Source organism: Ranitomeya imitator, chromosome 4 (assembly GCF_032444005.1).
Source record: "Ranitomeya imitator isolate aRanImi1 chromosome 4, aRanImi1.pri, whole genome shotgun sequence".
Lineage (NCBI taxonomy): Eukaryota > Metazoa > Chordata > Amphibia > Anura > Dendrobatidae > Ranitomeya > Ranitomeya imitator.
Window position 1 is genome coordinate 214,689,731 of NC_091285.1, and position 22,986 is coordinate 214,712,716.

Genomic DNA, 22,986 nt, shown 5'->3' on the forward strand with positions numbered 1-22,986 from the left:
CAGAATTAAAAAAAAGAAAAAACTCATGAAATAGGCCTGTACGGAAATGATGGTACCCCGGAAAATAATGTGACAAAAGGAACGTGTTAAATCACGATGTGTCCACTAACTAGCATCACATGTATCTACAATCTTGGAATCAGTGACTGGGCCTGTATATAGGGCTACAGATACTCACTGTGCTGTTTGGTGACATGGTGTGTCACACTCAACATGGACCAAAGGAAGCAAAGGAAAGAGCTGTCTTTTTGAAAAGAAATGTCTGACTTTCATTTGTTCATTTTAATAGATTTTTACTTTATTACTTTTTTCAGATTCAAGTTATTTTTGTGACCATTTTGGGTTTTTCTGTCATTAAACGAGGGGTATCAACAATTTTGACCACGTGTGTACATAGTGGACCAATTCCCTTGTATTTGATTTGCTAATACTTGAACTCTTAAATGCCCATGGATACAGGAAACTATTGCCATTTGGTGAGATTGGGGCATGTAGAGGGAGGTTCGGATAGTGTACTGCAGTACCAATGTATACCTTTGTTTATGATTTCTAAGAATATTATTAAGATCAGTTTTCATATTTTCTACAATGCTGTGTACACTTTGATACTCCTGGATCAATTTATGGTATAGTGTGGGCAGCTCATGTGTCCTTTATTTTCAATGAGGGCGTATGGTATTACTCAGGTTTTTGTTATTTTGTACTGAATAAATAAATAAATTAACAGGTTTATTGAAGGACCAGCCTCTACTTTCTGTATCTTTTCTTTTTGTTTCCAAAGACAGAGAAGAATGAAATGAACAATCGCAGATGTGAACAGACCTATATATATATAATGCCAAGGTATATATATATATATATATATATATATATATATATATATATATATATATATACCTTGGCATTATTTTTAGACCAATAGAAATGCATTGGAACCATAATGATTGCTAAACAAACACAAATATGCAATAAATGTGGCAATCATTTCTTTACTTAATATGTTATATTGTTTATTTCTTACAGTCATAATGAGATGATACTGTTTCTATTACTATCTCATGACAATTTTTATTAAATAATTTGCTCTACTTTATCAGCTGCTGTAATATCAATCAGTGCAAATTGAGTCATTTCTATTGTGTTTAATTTACACCCAAAACACAGTTTTTCTTCAGTACTATTCCTTACAATACAGGATAGAATCATTGTCGTTTATCTTTATTTTGTGGATGTTAAGCTGGTGCAACTTGATTGCGTTTCGGAGCAGTTTGGCTTTCCACCGGTCCAGCCATAGATATGGTTTCCTCTTCTGGGGTAGAAAGGTCAATATGACCACAGGTCAATAGCTCTACAGCACAACTGCGGAACTGAAAGAAAAGCATTGTTATACAGGTTTTATCACAGTTTGTTTCTGAAAATTAATGTTTTAGGACACTTTAATCAAATTTTGAAATGCTCTTTTATTAGTTGAGTCACTATAGATTGGAACAAAAATGAGGACCATGGGGAACGTGGAGCTTATAAGCAAAATAACTTTTGGATATTGAATACTATGATCTGTATTTAGCCAAAGAAATACAAGCTGGTTAGAAACTTTGTAATGTGAAAAATAACTTCTTTTTTTTTCGTCAATATGGCCATGTGAGAGCTTGGTTTTTGCGGGACGAGTTGTAGGCTTGAACAATACCATTGACTTTACCATATCTTGTACTGGAAAACAGGAAATGAAATTCCAAGTGCAGTGAAATTGCAAAAAAAGTGCAATTCCGCAACTGTTTTTTGAATTATTTATTACCATGTTCACCAAATTCTAAAACTGACCTGCCATTTTTCCTCATTACATCCTAAGCCTTATAGGAATCGTGCCCTAACCCTATTACTTCTCAAGTCTCACATGAACCAGGCTTCACCTTTATCACTTCCCTGGTCCTATAATGTAGGTGCTCGATCCTGTTTAGTCAGCCTTCTAACTTCTCTGCCTACATCTTGGGCTTAAGATGGTGAATCTTTCCACATAATCACCAGGTATTTTATTCTAGAAGCACTCATACCTTGATCATCACATATTTATTTATGGTACCTTGCGCTTTTTGTTCCTCTCAGTCCTGAGCTCTGATTGTTAATGGGGCACGTTATTTCCTAAATGTACTTGGATATAATTGTTGTGCACATTGTAGCCCACAATATATTGTGAGATATATTTGAATTTATAATAATTTTTCACTGCACATGATTATGTTTTCTTTTTATTGATTGCGCTGGCGCCTCTTGTATGTTGTGCTACCTCTTACCACTTTGTTAATAAAGGTATTTTATCTTTATACACTTTCTTGTCCTGTATTCTCTTGAACACATGTTCGGCTTTATTCTTTGGTTTCCACAATTTCTACAAATGGTGTGCCATTCATCCACTCAGCAGATGAATACCACTTACTCTATAGGCTACTGATTTGTATAGTGGGTTATAGATTTATTTCTGCATCCAGTACCTGTTTTACAGAGCCCCTGATGTGCCTAAACAGTGAAAATCTCCCACAAGTGACCTCATTTTGAAAACTAGACCTCACAAGAAATTTATTTAGATATGTGTTGAGCACCGTGAACCTCCAAGTGCCTCACAGAAAATGATAACATTGAGTCGTGAAAATAAAAAAAAACACATTTTTTTTCCATAAGAGTGAACTTTTAGCCCCAATTATTTTATTTTCTCCAGGGTAGCAGGAGAAAATAGATTGAAAAAGTTGTGCAATTTCTCTCGAGTAAGCTGATACCCCATATGTGGGGGAAAACCACTGTTTGGGCGCATGGCAGAGCTCGGAAGGGAAGGAGTGATGCTTTGGATTGCAGATTTTGATGAAGTAGTCTCCGGGCATCATATCGCGTTTACAGAGCCCCTGATGTGCCTAAACAGTGGAAATCAACCACAAGTGACCCCATTTTGAAAACTACACCCCTGAAGGAAGTTATCTAGAGGCATAGTTTTATAGTGATGATTATAATGCTTTGGTTTTACTGATGTATGAATTTATAATGTGGTGTTATGTGTAAGATCACATCAGATTATAAACGTGTGTTGTGTCAACAGGGTATAAATCAATTTTATCAATTTGTGGTTGTGTTGTATGCTTTGAAGCAATCTTTAACCCCTTTGCGACATGTGCCATACTAGTAATGTGCATGTCGATTCTCTCCCTTTGATGTGGGCTCCGGCTGTTTTGAACAGCTGACATGTGCCCAGAATAGCTGTGGGTGGAATCATAATCCACCTGCAGCTATTAACCCGTTAAATGCCGCTGTCAAACTCTGACAGCGGCATTTAACACATGATTTCAGCCGTAGGGCTGGAAATCCGCCTGGTGGGTTGGCATGGCAACCAGAGGTCTCCTGGAGACCTATATGGTTGTCATTGCTTGATTGCTATGAGCACCACCCAGTGGCCGGCGATCATAGCAAGTGAGTAAGGCTGCCATCACACTTTGAGTATTTGGTCAGTATTTTACATCAGTATCTGTAAGCCAAAACCAGGAGTGGGTGATAAATGCAGAAGTGGTGCATATGTTTCTATTATACTTTTCCTCTGATTGTTCCACTTCTGGTTTTGGCTTACAAATACTGATGTAAAATACTGACCAAATACTGCTAGTGTGACGGCAGCCTTATTCTGCTTCATACAAGTGATCTGATCATCGCCTGTATGTAGCAGCGCGATCAGTTTAAGACAGCTTCTAGTCTCCCATGGAGTCTATTGAAGCATGCCAAAAGTGAAAAAAAAGTTTTTAAAAATATTAAAAAATATATATAGATATATAAAAGTTTAAATCACCTACCTTTCACCCCATTGAAAATAAAACAATGAAAAAAATCAAACATACACATATTTGGTATCGCCGCGTTCAGAATTGCCCAATCTATCAATAAAAAAAGGATTAACCTGATCGCTAAACGGCATAGTGAGAAAAAAGGTAAAAACACCAGAATTACGTTTTTTTGGTCACCATGACATTGCATTAAAATGCAATAACGGGCGATCCAAAGATCGTATCAGCACCAAAATAGTATCAATAAAAACATCAGCTCGGCAAGGAAAAAATAAGCTGAGGCACTGCAAGTCTTGGAAAATGGCACAATTTTTATTTTTTTTAACAAACTTTGGATTATAGTTTCACCACTTAAATAAAAAAGAACCGGTGTCCAGCGCCGTTCTTCTGCTCTTCTCAGTGACGTCACCACAATTGCGATTAGCCGGCTCTCTCTACGTGCTATGCATGAACTGGAAGTCTATTTTACAATGAAAACCTACATAGCCTCGTTCTGAAGCTCCATAGTCATTTGTGGGTCACACAAAGCGCAGCATGATCCAGAGAGTCTGCAGAACAGTGATGTCACTGAGAAGAGAAGCAAAATGATGCTGGACACTGGAGAGAGCAGTGGTAGGAGAATAATATATTAATACACTCACACTACATTACATGCACATATTCACACATTTAATGTAAAAACATATGATAATGAGTGCTTCTTTAACCCCTTCCTGACATTTGATATACTGATCCGTGATATATGGTGGGATATATTCATGATACTGTTTCTGTGAAGTGCAGCCTGTGGCTGGCCTTCATAGGAGATTATGATTTTACTAAATAGTGCAATAGTATAATGCTGTAATCTTGCAGAATACAGTACAAGTGATCAGTCGATCCAAGTTTCTAGTCTCCAGGGCAAATTAAAAATAATGAAAAAACAAAAAAAGTTTAAAAAAATATAAAAATGTAAATCGCAGAAAAGAAAAATGAAAGCACCAGATATTTTTTCAGTTGTGGGAAATGCAGCTCCATCGAGGTAAAAATGATAATTTTAAAGGGCTCAGAAAATGGCCACCCAAACACTTCTATTTTTTTTTATATCTATTTTTTTCACCACTTGAACCAAAAAGAAAAAAAATCATACAAGTTTGGTATCTTTGTAATTGTACTTGCCTGGAAAATCATATTGCCAGGTCATTTTTACAATACAATGAAAGGCGTAAAATCAAAACTCAAAAAACAAGTGTAGAATTGTGTATTTATTCTCACAGTTTGACTTCACTGCAATTTCCTTTTTTCCAGTACGTTAAAGAGTAAAATAGTGTCACTCAAAACTACAACTGGTCCTGCAATAATGCAAACCCTTATAAGATTATGCCAATAGAAGAAGTTATAGTTCTTGGAAGGACAAGAAAAAACAAAAACGCAAAAATGGGAAGACGCCGTATTGGAAATGGCATCAAGTGCCTTTTTTTATTAGTCTGAGCATAGAATATATATGATGAAATGCAATTTGGGCAAAGAGACTGGGTTATCCACCATATTTTTTAACCCCTTAGTGACCGCCAATACGCCTTTTAACTGACCTGAGATATAAGAGACTTACAGTGGGGCAAAAAAGTATTTAGTCAGTCAGCAATAGTGCAAGTTCCACCACTTAAAAAGATGAGAGGCGTCTGTAATTTACATCATATGTAGACCTCAATTATGGGAGACAAACTGAGAAAAAAAAATCCAGAAAATCACATTGTCTGTTTTTTTAACAATTTATTTGCATATTATGGTGGCAAATAGGTATTTGGTCAGAAACAAACAATCAAGATTTCTGGCTCTCACAGACCTGTAACTTCTTCTTTAAGAGTCTCCTCTTTCCTCCACTCATTACCTGTAGTAATGGCACCTGTTTAAACTTGTTATCAGTATAAAAAGACACCTGTGCACACCCTCAAACAGTCTGACTCCAAACTCCACTATGGTGAAGACCAAAGAGCTGTCAAAGGACACCAGAAACAAAATTGTAGCCCTGCACGAGGCTGGGAAGACTGAATCTGCAATAGCCAACTGTTGTGAATTCTGTGGCTGAATTCACTCCTGTGGTCACAAGTGGTACTGCAGCCTCTGAGCTTCCTCCCTCAGGTGTTCTGGTGAGCTCGTTAACTGCTTCATTACTTAACTCCGCCTGATGCTGCTATCCTTGCTCCTTGTCAATGTTTCAGTGTTGGATCTGAGCTTCTCCTGATTGTTCCTGTGACCTGCTGCTCTGTATAGCTAAGTGCTTTTTGCTTTTTTGTTGCTTTTTTTCTGTCCAGCTTGTCTTTTGTTTTGCTGGAAGCTCTGAGACGCAAAGGGTGTACCGCCGTGCCGTTAGTTCGGCACGGTGGGTTTTTTTTGCCCCCTTTGCGTGGTTTTGCTTTAGGGTTTTTTGTAGACTGCAAAGTTCGCTTTACTGTCCTCACTCTGTCCTAGAATATCGGGCCCCACTTTGCTGAATCTATTTCATCCCTACGTTTTGTCTTTTCATCTTACTCACATTCATTATATGTGGGGGGCTGCCTTTTCCTTTGGGGAATTTCTCTGGGACAAGTCAGGCCTATTTTTCTATCTTCAGGCTAGCTAGTTTCTTAGGCTGTGCCGAGTTGCCTAGGTAGTTGTTAGGCGCAATCCACAGCCGCTTTTAGTTGTGTTTAGGATAGGATCAGGTGTGCAGTCTACAGAGTTTCCACGTCTCAGAGCTCATTCTTGTATTTTTGGGTATTTGTCAGATCACTGTGTGCGCTCTGATCGCTAAGCACACTGTGTTTCTGGATTGCCTTCATAACACCTGTCATTAGCAAACATAACAGCCAACCAGCTTGGAGTGAAGAAATCAACAGTGGGAGCAATAATTAGAAAATGGAAGACATACAAGACCACTGATAATCTCCCTCGATCTGGGGCTCTATGCAAAATCCCACCCCGTGGGGTCAGAATGATCACAAGAACGGTGAGCAAAAATCCCAGAACCACGCGGGGGGACCTAATGAATGAACTGCAGAGAGCTGGGACCAATGTAACAAGGCTTACCATAAGTAACACACTATGCCACCATGGACTCAGATCCTGCAGTGCCAGACGTGTCCCACTGCTTAAGCCAGTACATGTCCGGGCCCGTCTGAAGTTTGCTAGAGAGCATTTGGATGATCCAGAGGAGTTTTGGGAGAATGTCCTATGGTCTGATGAAACCAAACTGGAACTGTTTGGTAGAAACACAACTTGTCGTGTTTGGAGGAAAAAGAATAATGAGTTGCATCCATCAAACACCATACCTACTGTAAAGCATGGTGGTGGAAACATCATGCTTTGGGGCTGTTTCTCTGCAAAGGGGCCAGGATGACTGATCCAGGTACATGAAAGAATGAATGGGGCCATGTATCGTGAGATTTTGAGTGCAAACCTCCTTCCATCAGCAAGGGCATTGAAGATGAAATGTGGCTGGGTCTTTCAACATGACAATGATACAAAGCACACCGCCAGGGCAATGAAGGAGTGGCTTCGTAAGAAGCATTTCAAGGTCCTGGAGTGGCCTAGCCAGTCTCCAGATCTCAACCCTATAGAAAACCTTTGGAGGGAGTTGAAAGTCCGTGTTGCCAAGCGAAAAGCCAAAAACATCACTGCTCTATAGGAGATCTGCATGGAGGAATGGGCCAACATACCAATAACAGTGTGTGGCAACCTTGTGAAGACTTACAGAAAACGTTTGACCTCTGTCATTGCCAACAAAGGATATATTACAAAGTATTGAGATGAAATTTCGTTTCTGACCAAATACTTATTTTCCACCATAATATGCAAATAAAATGTTAAAAAAACAGACAATGTGATTTTCTGGATTTTTTTTTCTCAGTTTGTCTCCCATAGTTGAAGTCTACCTATGATGTAAATTACAGACGCCTCTCATCTTTTTAAGTGGTGGAACTTGCACTATTGCTGACAGACTAAATACTTTTTTGCCCCACTGTGTATCCTCATACAGGTGACAATCCAGTAGCTGTCAGCTGTCCACTATATCTGACAACTTGCTGCATTAGCCATGATCAGTGTTTGCACCGTCCAAATCTATTTAACCCCTTAGATGCTGCTGTCAATAGTGACTACATCATGATAAACGGTTAACAGACTGTGGGGCTTCCTCTTTATCCCAATTGGTGGTCTCAGATCATGACTGTGTGGTCCTGATGTTTGCCATGGCAATTCATGACCAAATAGTGGCCTTAGAGTCTGTCGGCTGTTGTAACCTGTTCAGACGTTAGTGACATTTAGGTGATAAAAATACACATTTTCATTTTTCTCATGCCACTTTGCATTAATTCCTGAAAATTGTATATCAACTTGGTATATATCAGAATATATACCGGTACGCGCTGGGTGATAGCAAAGAGTCCACTGATAGGATGTGAGACAATTGAATAGGACACGGAACTAAGTGTACAATGGAATATCCTAAAATAGCTGAAAAACACCAAAAATATATATAATCCTCTGCGATAGATGCAGAAAGTCTTTGAAGGTAAAACGGTGTTCCTACCTTGAATAGGAGTAGTCCCGGCTTAAGAGGCGGTAATAGTGCCGTAAATGTGCTGAATATATCCGGGCAATGGAACGTTACCAGAACAGGTGGCTGCCCCGGCCGGTAGCAGCCACCTAAAACTGACCTCCGATATAGAGCGCGGGGTCCTGCGAAGCCGGTGCCGCGTGAGATGTAGGCGGTGAATCCGGATGGTGCGCAGGACCTTCGTGACGCGAAGATCACGTGACCGCTGACGGTGGCCGTGAATAGGTACGGGGTGCAGTAAGGATCAAAGTCCAACGCGTTTCGGAGACGCCTGTCTCCTTCCTCAGGGATGATCCCTGCCCCATGTACATGATCCTTATATAGCTTATAGTACTCCATGCCTTGGTTTATTGAAAGCCGAACAGTTCTATGCCCACATTTAAACCCATAGGTATAATGGTATCTAAAGTAAAGATCCATTTTGTCTCCATTCTTGACATGGCTTTGATAAAATCCCCGCCTCTCCAATGTCGGCATACTATATCGATACCTAATACTTTCATCTGTCTCGTCTGTCCATCATGGCATTCAATAGAATGCTGGGAAAGTGGATGACCTAAAAATTTCCTTTTTATATTATAATATAGATCACTCCTGTGGACGAACATGTAATAAAATCCTTAATTGGAATAATCCTTCCAATTAAGGATTTTATTACATGTTTGTCCACAGGAGTGATCTATATTATAGAGTGCCCCTGCGGTAAATTATACGTAGGGAGAACAAAGCGATCCTTAAAAATCAGGATCAGTGAGCACATCCGTAATCCCGGATACAGTGGGGCAAAAAAGTATTTAGTCAGTCAGCAATAGTGCAAGTTCCACCACTTAAAAAGATGAGAGGCATCTGTAATTTACATCATAGGTAGACCTCAACTATGGGAGACAAACTGAGAAAAAAAATCCAGAAAATCACATTATCTGTTTTTTTAACATTTTATTTGCATATTATGGTGGAAAATAAGTATTTGGTCAGAAACAAAATTTCATCTCAATACTTTGTAATATATCCTTTGTTGGCAATGACAGAGGTAAAACGTTTTCTGTAAGTCTTCACAAGGTTGCCACACACTGTTGTTGGTATGTTGGCCCATTCCTCCATGCAGATCTCCTCTAGAGCAGTGATGTTTTTGGCTTTTCGCTTGGCAACACGGACTTTGAACTCCCTCCAAAGGTTTTCTATAGGGTTGAGATCTGGAGACTGGCTAGGCCACTCCAGGACCTTGAAATGCTTCTTACGAAGCCACTCCTTCGTTGCCCTGGCGGTGTGCTTTGGATCATTGTCATGTTGAAAGACCCAGCCACGTTTCATCTTCAATGCCCTTGCTGATGGAAGGAGGTTTGCACTCAAAATCTCACGATACATGGCCCCATTCATTCTATCATGTACCCGGATCAGTCGTCCTAGCCCCTTTGCAGAGAAACAGCCCCAAAGCATGATGTTTCCACCACCATGCTTTACAGTAGGTATGGTGTTTGATGCATGCAACTCAGTATTCTTTTTCCTCCAAACATGACAAGTTGTGTTTCTACCAAACAGTTACAGTTTGGATTCATCAGACCATAGGACATTCTCCCAAAACTCCTCTGGATCATCCAAATGCTCTCCAGCAAACTTCAGACGGGCCCGGACATGTACTGGCTTAAGCAGTGGGACACGTCTGGCACTGCAGTATCTGAGTCCATGGTGGCGTAGTGTGTTACTTATGGTAGGCCTTGTTACATTGGTCCCAGCTCTCTGCAGTTCATTCACTAGGTCCCCCCGCGTGGTTCTGGGATTTTTGCTCACCGTTCTTGTGATCATTCTGACCCCACGGGGTGGGATTTTGCGTGGAGCCCCAGATCGAGGGAGATTACCAGTGGTCTTGTATGTCTTCCATTTTCTAATTATTGCTCCCACTGTTGATTTCTTCACTCCAAGCTGGTTGGCTATTGCAGATTCAGTCTTCCCAGCCTGGTGCAGGGCTACAATTTTGTTTCTGGTGTCCTTTGACAGCTCTTTGGTCTTCACCATAGTGGAGTTTGGAGTCAGACTGTTTGAGGGTGTGCACAGGTGTCTTTTTATACTGATAACAAGTTTAAACAGGTGCCATTACTACAGGTAATGAGTGGAGGAAAGAGGAGACTCTTAAAGAAGAAGTTACAGGTCTGTGAGAGCCAGAAATCTTGATTGTTTGTTTCTGACCAAATACTTATTTTCCACCATAATATGCAAATAAAATGTTAAAAAAAACAGACAATGTGATTTTCTGGATTTTTTTTTCTCAGTTTGTCTCCCATAGTTGAGGTCTACCTATGATGTAAATTACAGACGCCTCTCATCTTTTTAAGTGGTGGAACTTGCACTATTGCTGACTGACTAAATACTTTTTTGCCCCACTGTATATTCAGCACATTTACGGCACTATTACCGCCTCTTAAGCCGGGACTACTCCTATTCAAGGTAGGAACACCGTTTTACCTTCAAAGACTTTCTGCATCTATCGCAGGGGATTATATATATTTTTGGTGTTTTTCAGCTATTTTAGGATATTCCATTGTACACTTAGTTCCGTGTCCTATTCAATTGTCTCACATCCTATCACTGGACTCTTTGCTATCACCCAGCGCGTACCGGTATATATTCTGATATATACCAAGTTGATATACAATGTTTTTCTTTTTACAAACAGTAGGTGGATGTTTGTTGGTGTCGCAGCAGGGTTATTGAGCTTGATACTTAGCGCCACCATATTTTAGATAAATTCCTGAAAATCACCCGAAGGGTTAACAAACGACCTCCTTACTGCAGTTTTCAATATATCAGGGGGTGCTGTTTTTAAAATGGTATCTCTTGTGGGAGTTTCCCTATATGTAGGACCCCCAAATTCACTTCAAACATGGATAGTTCCCTAAAAAAATACATTTTGTAAATTTCCTTGAAAAAAATTTAAATTGTTGCTACATTTTTAATCCTCCTAAAATGCTAACAAAATAAAATAACATTTTGCAAATGGTGCTGTTGTAAAGCCAACATGTGGGAAATGTTATTTATTAATGTTTTGCTGTGGCATGACTATCGGGATTAAAGGGATAATCATTCAAAGTTTGCAAATTGCTAATTTTTTAACATTTTTTTTCAAATTTCTGATATTTTTTATAAATAAACATAAAGCATATCAACCTAAATTTACCATTATCATAAAGTATAATGTGTCACGAAAAAACAATCTCAAAATCACTGGGATTTGTTGAAGCGTTCCAGAGTTATTACCACATAAAGTGACACTGGTCAGATTTAAAAAATTTGGCTCTGTCACTAAGGGGTTAATCATGAACATGCTGGGCATAAAAGATACATTGGCTCCTATAGACTAACTTGTTATATGTTGCAAAAAGAGATAATATGAATTCACCAGCATTCATCCATCATCATGCTGCAGACCTAACTCTATTACAATGTTCAGAAAGCATTTTCAGACACAGGAATTTCACAATATTCTGCTGCATGTGTCCATACTAGAGTTGAGCGATACCGTCCGATACTTGAAAGTATCGGTATCGGATAGTATCGGCCGATACCCGAAAAATATCGGATATCGCCGATACCGATATCCGATACCAATACAAGTCAATGGGACACCAAGTATCGGAAGGTATTCTGATGGTTCCCAGGGTCTGAAGGAGAGGAAACTCGACCAATCAGAAGCCGCGACGTCATTCGCAGGTCCTTAATTCCTAGAATTAGGAGTTTAGTGAATGAGAATGATGTCGCGGCTTCTGATTGGTCGCGTGGCGGTCACATGAGCGGCACGCGACCAATCAGAACTCGCGACCTCATTCGCAGGTCCTAAAGGCGCTCATTTTAAACAAAGAAGCCGGACGGTTACCAGCGTGATGTCCAGGGGCCGCCGGAGAGGTGAATATATCAATATTTTTTATTTTAATTCTTTATTTTACACATCCCTATGGATCCGATACCGATACCCGATACCACAAAAGTATCGGATCTCGGTATCGGAATTCCGATACCGCAAGTATCGGCCGATACCCGATACTTGCGGTATCGGAATGCTCAACACTAGTCCATACACATCAAAAAACACACTTCATTTCGACAGTTCTGACATCAGTTTAATTATTTTTTTTTTAAACCTAAAGATAATCCTAGTGAGAACTTGAAATCTTGCAGTATGTCAATGTCCTATGTCATCATAGGTTATTTTTTTACCTGTCTGTTTAGAAAGAGGTAGATGATTGGATTGTAGACTGGACTTGTCTTTGCAAAATATGCTGGTAGAGTTGCAGCGAGAGGAGCAATGTAGAGGCTAGGTTTAATGGTGACAATAAGGGCAAAAACTGTATATGGCAGCCAACAAACAAGGAACGCAATCACCATGAAAAGCACCATTACTACTACTCTTCGCTCCTCTTCTGGGTTTGTTTTTCCCCCTTGAACCTCTATTTTTCTGTTCAGCTAAGAGAAAAAGAAGCATTATAAATATTATGGTTACAAATGGCTTTTTGTGGCTCAGTGCTCAGTTCTAAACATGCAAATCACATTTCTTTTTATTCCTGTTGTGTACATGTAAACGTGTATATAATGTCAGAACCTGTCTGGTCTACTATAGATGACTTTCATAGGATATAATTTCCTTCTGTTCTTGACATGCAGTGATATCTTCTTGTATAAAAAAGGTTCTAGGCAGCTTCAGAGTTTGATATTCCAATGGTGCAGCTAGCCTTTCTACAGCTAGTGGCAAAATGTAAAGTGATGCCCTGCTACCCCATGTTGAAGATTTCCATTGGGGAAAATGTTCATGTTGAAATCCCAAGGCAAAAAAAAGTGAATTGGATTGACATAATTCCTATTCACATACGTATGTCGACAAATTTTGATATATATATATATATATATATATATATATATATATATATACAGCTCTGGGAAAAATTAAGGGACCACCACATCAAAACCCTGTCATGGGCAGCCCAATGTCCAGACCTGAACCCCATTGAAAACCTCTGGAATGTAATCAAGAGGATGATGGATAGTCACAAGCCATGCATCAAAACCAGTGTGAAAGACTGGTGGAAAGCATGCCAAGACACATGAAAGCTGTGATTAAAAATCATGGTTATTCCACAACATATTGATTTCTGAAATCTTCCTGAGTTAAAACATTAGTATTGTTGTTTCTAAATGATTATGAACTTGTTTTCTTTGCATTATTTAAGATCGGAAAGCACTGGGTTTTCTTTCATTTTGACGGTTTTTCTTTATCAGAAAAAAATACAAAATGTATTGCTTGGAAATTCAGAGACATGTTGTCAGTAGTTTATAGAATAAATGAACAATTTACATTTTACTCAAAAATATACCTAAAAAGAGAAGAATCAGACAAACTGAACACTTTGCAGTGGTCTCTTAATTTTTGCCAGAGCTGTATATACAGTATGTATAGTACAGACCAAAAGTTTGGACACACCTTCTCATTTAAAGATTTTTCTGTATTTTCATGACAATGAAAATTGTAAATTCACACTGAAGGCATCAAAACTATGAATTAACACATGTGGAATTATATACTTAACAAAAAATTGTGAAACAACTAAAAATGTGTCTTATATTCTAGGTTCTTCAAAGTAGCCACCTTTTGCTTTGATGACTGCTTTTATTATTATTATTTATTTATATAGAACCATTAATTTTATGGTGCTGTACATGAGAACGGGGTTACATACAGGGTTATAGATATCTTTTACAGTAAACAGGTTTACACTGACAGACTGGTACAGAGGAGAGAGGACCCTGTCCTTGCTTACTTACATTCTATGCTGCTTTGCACACTCTTGGCATTCTCTTGATGAGCTTCAGGAGGTATTCACCGGAAATGGTTTTCACTTCACAGGTGTGCCCTGTCAGGTTTAATAAGTGGGATTTCTTGCCTTATAAATGGGAATGGGACCATCAGTTCTGTTGAGCAGAAGTCTGGTGGATACACGGCTGATAGTGCTACTGAATAGACTGTTAGAAATTGTATTATGGCAAGAAAAAAGCAGCTAAGTAAAGAAAAACGAGTGGCCATCATCACTTTAAGAAATGAAGGTCAGTCAGTCTGAAAAATTGGGAAAACGTTGAAAGTGTCCCCAAGTGCAGTTGCAAAAACCATCAAGCGCTAGAAAGAAACTGTCTCACATGAGGACCGCCCCAGGAAAGGAAGACCAAGAGTCACCTCTGCTTCTGAGGATAAGTTAATCCGAGTCACCAGACTCAGAAATCTCAGGTTAACAGCAGCTCCGATTAGAGACCAGGTCAATGCCACACAGAGTTCTAGCAGCAGACACATCTCTACAACAACTGTTAAGAGGAGACTTTGTGCAGCAGGCCTTCATGGTAAAATAGCTGCTAGGAAACCACTGCTAAGGACAGGCAACAAGCAGAATAGACTTGTTTGGGCTAAAGAACACAATGAATGGACATTAGACCAGTGGAAATCTGTGCTTTTGTCTGATGAGTCCAAATTTGAGATCTTTGGTTCCAACCACCATGTCGATGCAGAAAAGGTGAACGGATGGACTCTACATGCCTGGTTCTCACCGTGAAGCATGGAGGAGGAGGTGTGATGGTGTGGGGGTGCTTTGCTGGTGACAATGTTGCGGATTTATTCAAAATTGAAGGCATATTGAACCAGCATGGCTACCACAGCATCTTGCAGTGGCATGGTATTCCATCCGGTTTGCGTTTAGTTGGACCATCATTTATTTTTCAACAGGACAATGACCCCAAACACACCTCCAGGCTGTGTAAGGGATATTTGGCCAAGTAGGAGAGTGATGAGGTGCTACGCCAGATGACCTGGCCTCCACAGTCATCAGACCTGAACCCATTTGAGATGGTTTGGGGTGAGCTGGACCGCAGAGTGAAGGCAAAAGGGCCAACAAGTGCTAAGCATCTCTGGGAACTCCTTCAAGATTGTTGGAAGACCATTTCCGGTGACTACCTCTTGAAGCTCATCAAGAGAATGCCAAGAGTGTGCAAAGCAGTCATCAAAGCAAAAGGTTGCTACTTTGAAGAACTTAGAATATAAGACATATTTTCAGTTGTTTCTAATACCACATAAGAATGATTCTTATGTGGTATTTCCTGATGAAGGAGTTCTTTGAAACTCAGAAATGCGTTGAATAAAGACCACTTTTTAACAATACCTTTGGACTACATGATTCAGCAGCGCAGTATTTGACCACTTTCTCCTACATTGTATTCTCAACGGCCGATCCCTTGTGGATCCGTGGATCAGCAGCAGCGAATCTCTCCAAAGCTTGTCTTAAGCTATGTCTGGTGAGTGCTTTTAACTTGCATTGACTGCTTAGTCTCGGATAAAACCCTATTGCGCTAGTTTCCTCCAACAGTTTTCATAGCAAGACAGAGACATATTCAAAGGACAAGCCGAGGGTTGGGAGCCAAACGGGAGCAAGGTACCGAGGGGCAAAACAGCAGATTAGACAGAGACATGCCAAGGGGTCAGAAAGCCAGGACAGACAGAGAAGAACAAAGCAGAAAACAGGGGCAGTAGTCAGGGTGCAAACCGGGTCATACACCGCAAGGCACACACGCTCAAAGGAACAACGATTACAGACAAATAACCTGGGTCAGCTATCTCAAGCCAGGTATAGTATAACTGACTCAGAACTCAGGAAATACCAGCATTAAATAGCCACCCCAGAACCAAAGAGAGGGGGACTAATTTAACCCAGACCTGACCAGGAAGGAGCCAGAACCAGCCCATCCAGAGTCATGACAGTACCCCCTCTCAATGGGGGGCCACCAGACTCTTGAATTTCAGGTCAAGAGGCTGAACCCAATCTCCAATGGCCTAAACCTTCTTGGGATCCATGCAAAACCCCTCTCTGGAGACAATGAACCCCAAAAAAGACAGTTCCTGGACAAAAAATGAGTATTTTTCCAACTTAGCGAAAAGCAGGTTCTCCCTGAGTCTCAGGAGAACTGCCCGAAGATGACCAACAAGGGCCTGCTTATCCGATGAATAAACCAAAATGTCATCTATGTAGATAGCCACCAACCACCCAATACATCAGAGAACACAAAATTGATGAAGTTTTAGAAGACTGCAAGAGCATTGGACAAACCAAACAGCATAACTAAATTTTTGAAAAAAACCTTCAGAAGTGAGGAACGCAGTCTTCCACTCATCCTCCTCCTGTACCTGAATCAGGTTATATGTCCCTCACAAATCCAACTTAGAAAACTGTTTGGCCCAGACAATTGATTACACAAATTGGGAATGAGTGGAAAGGGGTACATGTTTCTCACGGTAATCTTATGAAGTTCACAAAAGTGAAGGCATGGGTGGAGGTCACCATCTTTTTTTAACAAAAAAGAATCCTGCAGCAACAGGAGATACAGAAGGGCGAATATGTCCCTTGCACAGACTTTCAGATATGTACTCCTTCATGGCAAAGTGCTCAGGACCAGAAAGATTGAACAACCGGGCCTTAGGCGAATTAGCCCCAGGAATGAGATGGATGGCACAATCAAAACGGCGGTGCGGTGGCAACCCCTCAGCCTGACTTTCAGAGAACACATCCTCGAAATACTTCAGGTACTATGGAATAGCCTCCAGACTGACGGACGACACAGATACAGAAATTAGACAGTTATTTTTACATTTAGGCCCCCATTTAACAATCTCCCAGGCCTCCAAGTCAATGACCGGTTTATGACATTGCAATCAGACCTAGGCATTTCCTGAAATCTTGGAATCCGGTGGACAGGAGTGGCAGTCTCTTCTCCAATGGCCTGGAGCTCCACAATAAAAACAGAGATTTTTCTCCCTTCCGCAGCACCCCCCCAGGGCTAGCACATCCTTTAAATGCTCAGACAGTCCTCTTCGGAATAGCCATCTGCGCACCGAATCATTCCAAGACACTTCTGGTGCCCACCGCCTGTACTCAGAACAGTACCACTTGGCAGAGAGCTTCCCCTGAGTGAGACCCATAACCGTGTCCTCAGTTAATCTCACTCGATTGGGTTCATCACATATGAGACCCAAAGCCTCGAAGAACCGATCCACAGACAACCTCTCAGGGAAGGTAGGGGGCAGGGAGAAAGCCCAGGACTGCTGGCCCTCACATAACAAAGATATCACTATCCTCACCCTTTGACTCTCGTTCCTTGAAGACCTAGTACACACGGAAAACAATAGCCTTACTCTTATCCCCAGAAAAGGTGCCCGGTAATTTTATAGAGGGTCCAAGAGAAAAAAGGGAAACAGCCCCATCCATACTGCTAGACGAAGAGGAGGCACCCTGAACTGCACTAACCACATCTGCCACCTCCCTTTGCACCTGTTGGTGAGAAGCAATGAAAGCTCTTTGCTCCACTGACAGATTCTGCATCATTTTGGTCAGGTTAAATACCTGATCTGACAGAGCTTGGAGCTGATCCATATCAGAGGGAAAAAGGAAAGAAAAGTGCAGAATCTCCTTTAATGCTTTGGGTCAGTTATAATATAATGATGCTGTCTGGGGTAGTGAAGAGGCAGCTTAAGGGGGTGCTAGCGGGAGCACAGAGAGAGGGAGGAATGAGGTATGCAGTGCACACAGGACCTGAGCTAAGCAGGTCATGTGATCACTACATGGATGATGAGGGCGGAGCTACCACACGAGAATGGAGGGTCTACAAAAACTGCAGGAAACAATACTAAGACAGAGACATAGTCAAAGGACAAGCCGCGTGTCACGCCGTTCTGTCTGTATTTGGTTTTCGGCGTGACAATGCATATGTTTGCTTTAACTCTTTACTCTCTTCCCCCTAATTTGAGCTGGGATACTGTTGACTGTTACCTGAATGGAGCCTTCTCAGTTCCCTGCTCTGCTGCGCAGTCGTACATGGGTATTTAGGTATTTTCCCTGCTTCATACCTTCCTCATGTGCGGTCCCTGGTTGCTGCTGTGAAGCTGTCTGCGGGTTGTGAGGTCATTTGCAGCTGGTGCATGACTTTCCACGTGGGTCAGTGCATGCAGTTTCAGTCAGGTGCCCTGAGCCTCAGATCCTGCACTGTGTGTGCTGTAATGGTTTCTGTTTGTGCTTAGGGCGTGCGCGGCCACACCTTCCCTGCTTTTATCAGGGTGATGGTGTGTACTCCAAATGCTGTCCCCAGCCAATTGCTGCCTATGGGCAGGGCCTGAGCTACACTCACAAAGCTCCTGAACTTTGCTATGTGTGTTTGTGTTCCTGCACCTCTCCTGTCTATGCTTTGGTACCAAAGTCCTTGCCTTGATTCCTGTTTTGTCCTGTTCTGACGCCGGTCCTGGAGGCGGTATGTCCAGGCCTGAATCGTTGATCTGTACCTAAACCTGTCTGAACTGTGTCTGCTGTGATTATGTTCCTGGAATCCCTCTGCATCTGGAGCCTCACTCCCAGTGACTTTGAGTCTCTTGAAACTGGTGTTTCTGCTGAGCATCTACTACTCTGTGCTCTGACTACCACGTGGTGTTAACCCCGTCTGGCTCATGTCCAGTACGGCGGTGTTTGCACCATCACACTTGAGTTCCTTCCTAGGTCCGATGCCCGGAGCCTGACGACCGCAGTCTGGAACCTGATGACCGCTGTCTGGAGCTTGGAGCCTGATGACTGGTGGTGCCTGTAGGTTGTGTCGGATGTCCGGAACCGAACGACTCCTTTCTGATGTCTGCCGGTGACCCTGGGTCCAGATGTCCTGATGTCCTGTCTGTACCCTGATGTCCTGATGTCCTCCCTGCGTCTGATATCCTGATGTAACTGATGCCCTGGGCTGCCACGCCAGTGTCCCAGCTGACGACCTGGGCTGCCACGTCAGTGTCCCAGATGTCTATTCGGTATCCCTGATGTCCTGATTTACCCTGATTACCTGGCCTGCCACGCCAGTGTCCCAGCTGTTGACATGGGCTGCCACGCCAGTGTCCCAGATGTCTGTCCAGTATTCCTGTGTCCTGATGCCCTGCCTGTGTCCTGATGTCTTGAGGTCTTTCCTGAGTCCAGATGTCCTGATGTCCTGTCTGTATCCTGATGTCTTGCCTGTGCCCTGATGTCCTCGTGTACCCTGATGTCCTGCCTGTGTCCTGATGTCTCGCCCATGTGTGCCTCGGTGATCCGTTGGTGCCTTGGGGGTCCACTGGGTGGTACCCTTCTGAGGTGTGGAATTGGGAGCCTGACATCGTCATGTTTTGTTTATGTACTGTGTGACTTTACTTTAGCAAACTTTACTTTCTCCATACCAGAAGTTGTACGGTGTAATCAAGTCCTATGTGTCTCTTTCCTTGTCCACATGCTCAGCTGCCACAGAAGCCCTGTCAATGCCCTCCCCTAGTTCGGGTTGGCCGGGTCCCCCTCTGCGGTTTAAAGGGTCCGTATTGCGTCCCCGGGGGACGCACACCCCACGCCTTCTGAGGTTGGTCAGCTTGGGGGCGTCTATTGGCTGGGCCGCATCTGCGGCCACAGGTGATAGTGACACCGAGGGTCGGGAGCCTGACGCGAGCGAGGTACCAAGGGGCAAAACAGCAGAATAGTCAGAGACAAGCCAAGGGGTTAGAAAGCCAGGACAGACAGAGAAGTACAAAGAAGAAAACAGGGGCAGTAGTCAGGGGGCAAATCGGGTCATGCGCTGCAAGGCACACATGCACAAAGGAACAACGATTACAGACAAATAACCTGGGTCAGCTATTTCAAACCAGGTAGACAGAAGTATAACTGACTCAGAACCCAGGAAGTATCAGCATTAGATAGCTGCCCCAGGACCAAAGAGAGGCAGACTAATTTAACCCAGACCAGACCATGAAGGAGCCAGAACCAACCCATCCAGAGTCATGACAGTACAGTATGTGAATTATCTGCTTCTTCTTCAGAGGCTTTTGTTGGGACACACACTATCATCCCTCCCAAATGCTGTCTGGGAGAGAAAGGTGAAAGTGCAAAAACCCCTAGAGAAGTCTGAAGAAATGCCCAGTTGGACTGCAAGCAGAGATTTCACATATTGTGGTCCAAAATCAACCAATGTGAATATCTCTGAAATCAAGTGATGCAGCGCAAAATGGAAAATAAGGGCTGAATCAGGGAGCTCAGGGATTTTGACAGGGTATCTAACTCAATATTTTTGATCAAGTGACAGATACTCTTCAAAAAGATATTACTACCTGAAATATATTCTTTTAATGTATTCTTTTAATGCAAGATATTACTACCTGAAATATATTCTTTTAATGTATTCTTTTAATGCATTACATTATGTGTTCATATCTATGTGTAATGACATCAGTATTTGCATCTAAGTAACAAAAACAGGAAGTTGTTTTTAGACAAATGCATGTCTTTAATATTCCGCAACAAATTTGAAACGTATAAAAATGGGCTATTGAAACAGTGTTGGCATATATTCAAATATACCTTATGCAACGAGAGCAGTATGCTTCCATATGAAAATCCAATGATCGCTACAGGAATAATGAAGCATGTCAGAAAGTAGCTAATCAGGTAAGTGTAGTTGCTCCAAGACCTTTCTTCCCAGCCAATTGAGCAAGAAGTCTGAACTCCTTCAGGTCCATATGAACTCCAACCAAATAACGGGGCAATAGCCCAAACAAGGCAGAAGAGCCAAATAAATGCCAGGCCTTGGTAACCCCTCCGATTGCTGAGTTTCAGTGCTCCCACCGGCTCACAGACCACATTGTACCTTTCATATGCTAGCATCGTCAGGGACCAGAGGGACACAATTCCTGTAACATAATGATGTCAGTGTTTAAAGACAACAGTTTTGATCTTGTTAACAGTGTGCTTAAAGTACAGATTAATCACCACTAGAGGGAGCATTTGCACAACAGAATTTTAAAATGCTTAATACTTAAGTATTTTTCTAGGATAAGCTATTATCTTACTGTGAGATTAGAGTGACACCAAGCAAGGCTGGGAAAGGCAACAGTGCTAGTTTTACCAGTGACTGTTTTTTTCCATGCAATTACATGCTCTGCATTTCCCTATAGAGCTCATGATTGGGCACGTGTATGATGTGAAAAACAGTGAAGGGGACATAGCACTGCACTAGGGATGTGGAGTCTTCATTTCCATGATCAATGGGGATGGTATGAAGTTGTACTTTCACTGATCAGAGAGTGTTTGCATATACTAGCAATATTTCATGATTTTGAAAATGGAAATTTCCCATTAAATTAAAAGGTCTTGAAATTATTTGTCTTTACTTGCAAAAGGATTTTAACCCGTTTTCGACATTGTGTGCAATAGTACACCCAAGTCAGAATCCCTTCCATTGATGTGGGCTCTAGCACTGAGACCACATCTTTCCTGGCACATGTCAGCTGTTTTGAGCAGCTGACATGTGCCTCTAACAGCCACGGGTGGAATCGTGAGCCACCCGTGGCTGTAACCTGTTAAATGCCACTGCCAATCTCTGACAGCGGAATGTAAGGGTATGTTTCAACAGTCAGTAAGCCCAGCGGGTTGGACACTGCGCACAGCCACAGCATCCAACCCGCAATGGCCAGATGTTACAGCATAGGGGAGGGGATTTCATGAAATCCCATCTCCACTATGCTTGCAGGGATGCCTCTGGCTTCCCTGTGTTACCGGACATGCGGCGCGTCTTTCCAGAGCGCAGCATGTCTATTCATCTTGCGGAGACGCTCTGTCTCCGCAAAATAAAGTCACCCTTACAATGTATAGGATGCGGTAATTCCACATGGTTCAATGAACACATCCGGAATCACCGTGCGTACAAAAGCCAGCAGCGCTTTGGACAGAGTGGACATGTGCTGCGTCCAAAGCGCTGCCAATACTGACCATGGAAACATGCCCTAACTCGTGCTTCCGGGAAGCGTGCTGGAAATCCCACCCATCGATGATCCCGTCACGTGACCATGGGTCACCAATGGGTTGGCATAGCAACCAGAGGTCACCAGCAGACCTCTATGGTTGTCATAGCCGGATTGCTATGAGAGCCGCCCGGTGGTCAGCGCTCATAGCAAGTGACCATTTCTGCTACAAACAGGCGATCTGATCATTGCCTGTATGCAGCAGAGCCGATCAGACAACTGCAGCTTCCAGTTTCCCATGGAGACTATTAAAGCATGCAAAAAATAAAAAATTTCTTTCAAAAAATAAAAAAATATAAAAATTCAATTCATCCCCCTTTAACTCTATTCAAAATATATATTTTTTTTTAAATCAAATCATCCGATCTAGCAATATAAAAAAGAATGAACTCGATCGGTAAAGGGCGTAACGAGAAAAAAATACAAAACAACAGAATTACGGATTTTTGGTCACCGCTACATTGCAATGTAATGCAATAATGGACGATCAAAAGATCATATATATGCCATAATAGTATCAATAAAAATGTCAACTCGGTGTGCAAAAAATAGGCCCTCTTCCAGCCCCAAATCAGAAAAATTGAGACGCTATGAGTCTCAGAAAATAGTGCCATTTTGAATTTTTTTCACCACTTAACCCCTTAACCCTCAAGGGTGGTTTGCACGTTAATGACCGTGCCAATTTTTACAATTCTGACCACTTTCCATTTATGAGGTTATAACTCTGGAAC

The 22,986-nt window shown here is 41.8% G+C and overlaps 1 protein-coding gene across 1 annotated transcript in view; it reads right to left on the reverse strand.

Annotated features, from left to right (window-relative positions):
- Nucleotides 1–1,015: 1,015 nt before the first annotated feature.
- LOC138674480 (pinopsin-like) overlaps nt 1,016–22,986 on the reverse strand; it is a 38,285-nt gene continuing 16,314 nt past the window's right edge. The window contains exons 2-4 of the mRNA XM_069762317.1: nt 20,817–21,145; nt 12,604–12,849; nt 1,016–1,367 (exon numbers count right to left, since the gene is read on the reverse strand). Of these exons, the coding sequence (XP_069618418.1) occupies nt 1,233–1,367; nt 12,604–12,849; nt 20,817–21,145 (710 nt within the window). The 3' untranslated portion in view covers nt 1,016–1,232. The remainder of the gene's footprint in view (nt 1,368–12,603; nt 12,850–20,816; nt 21,146–22,986) is intronic.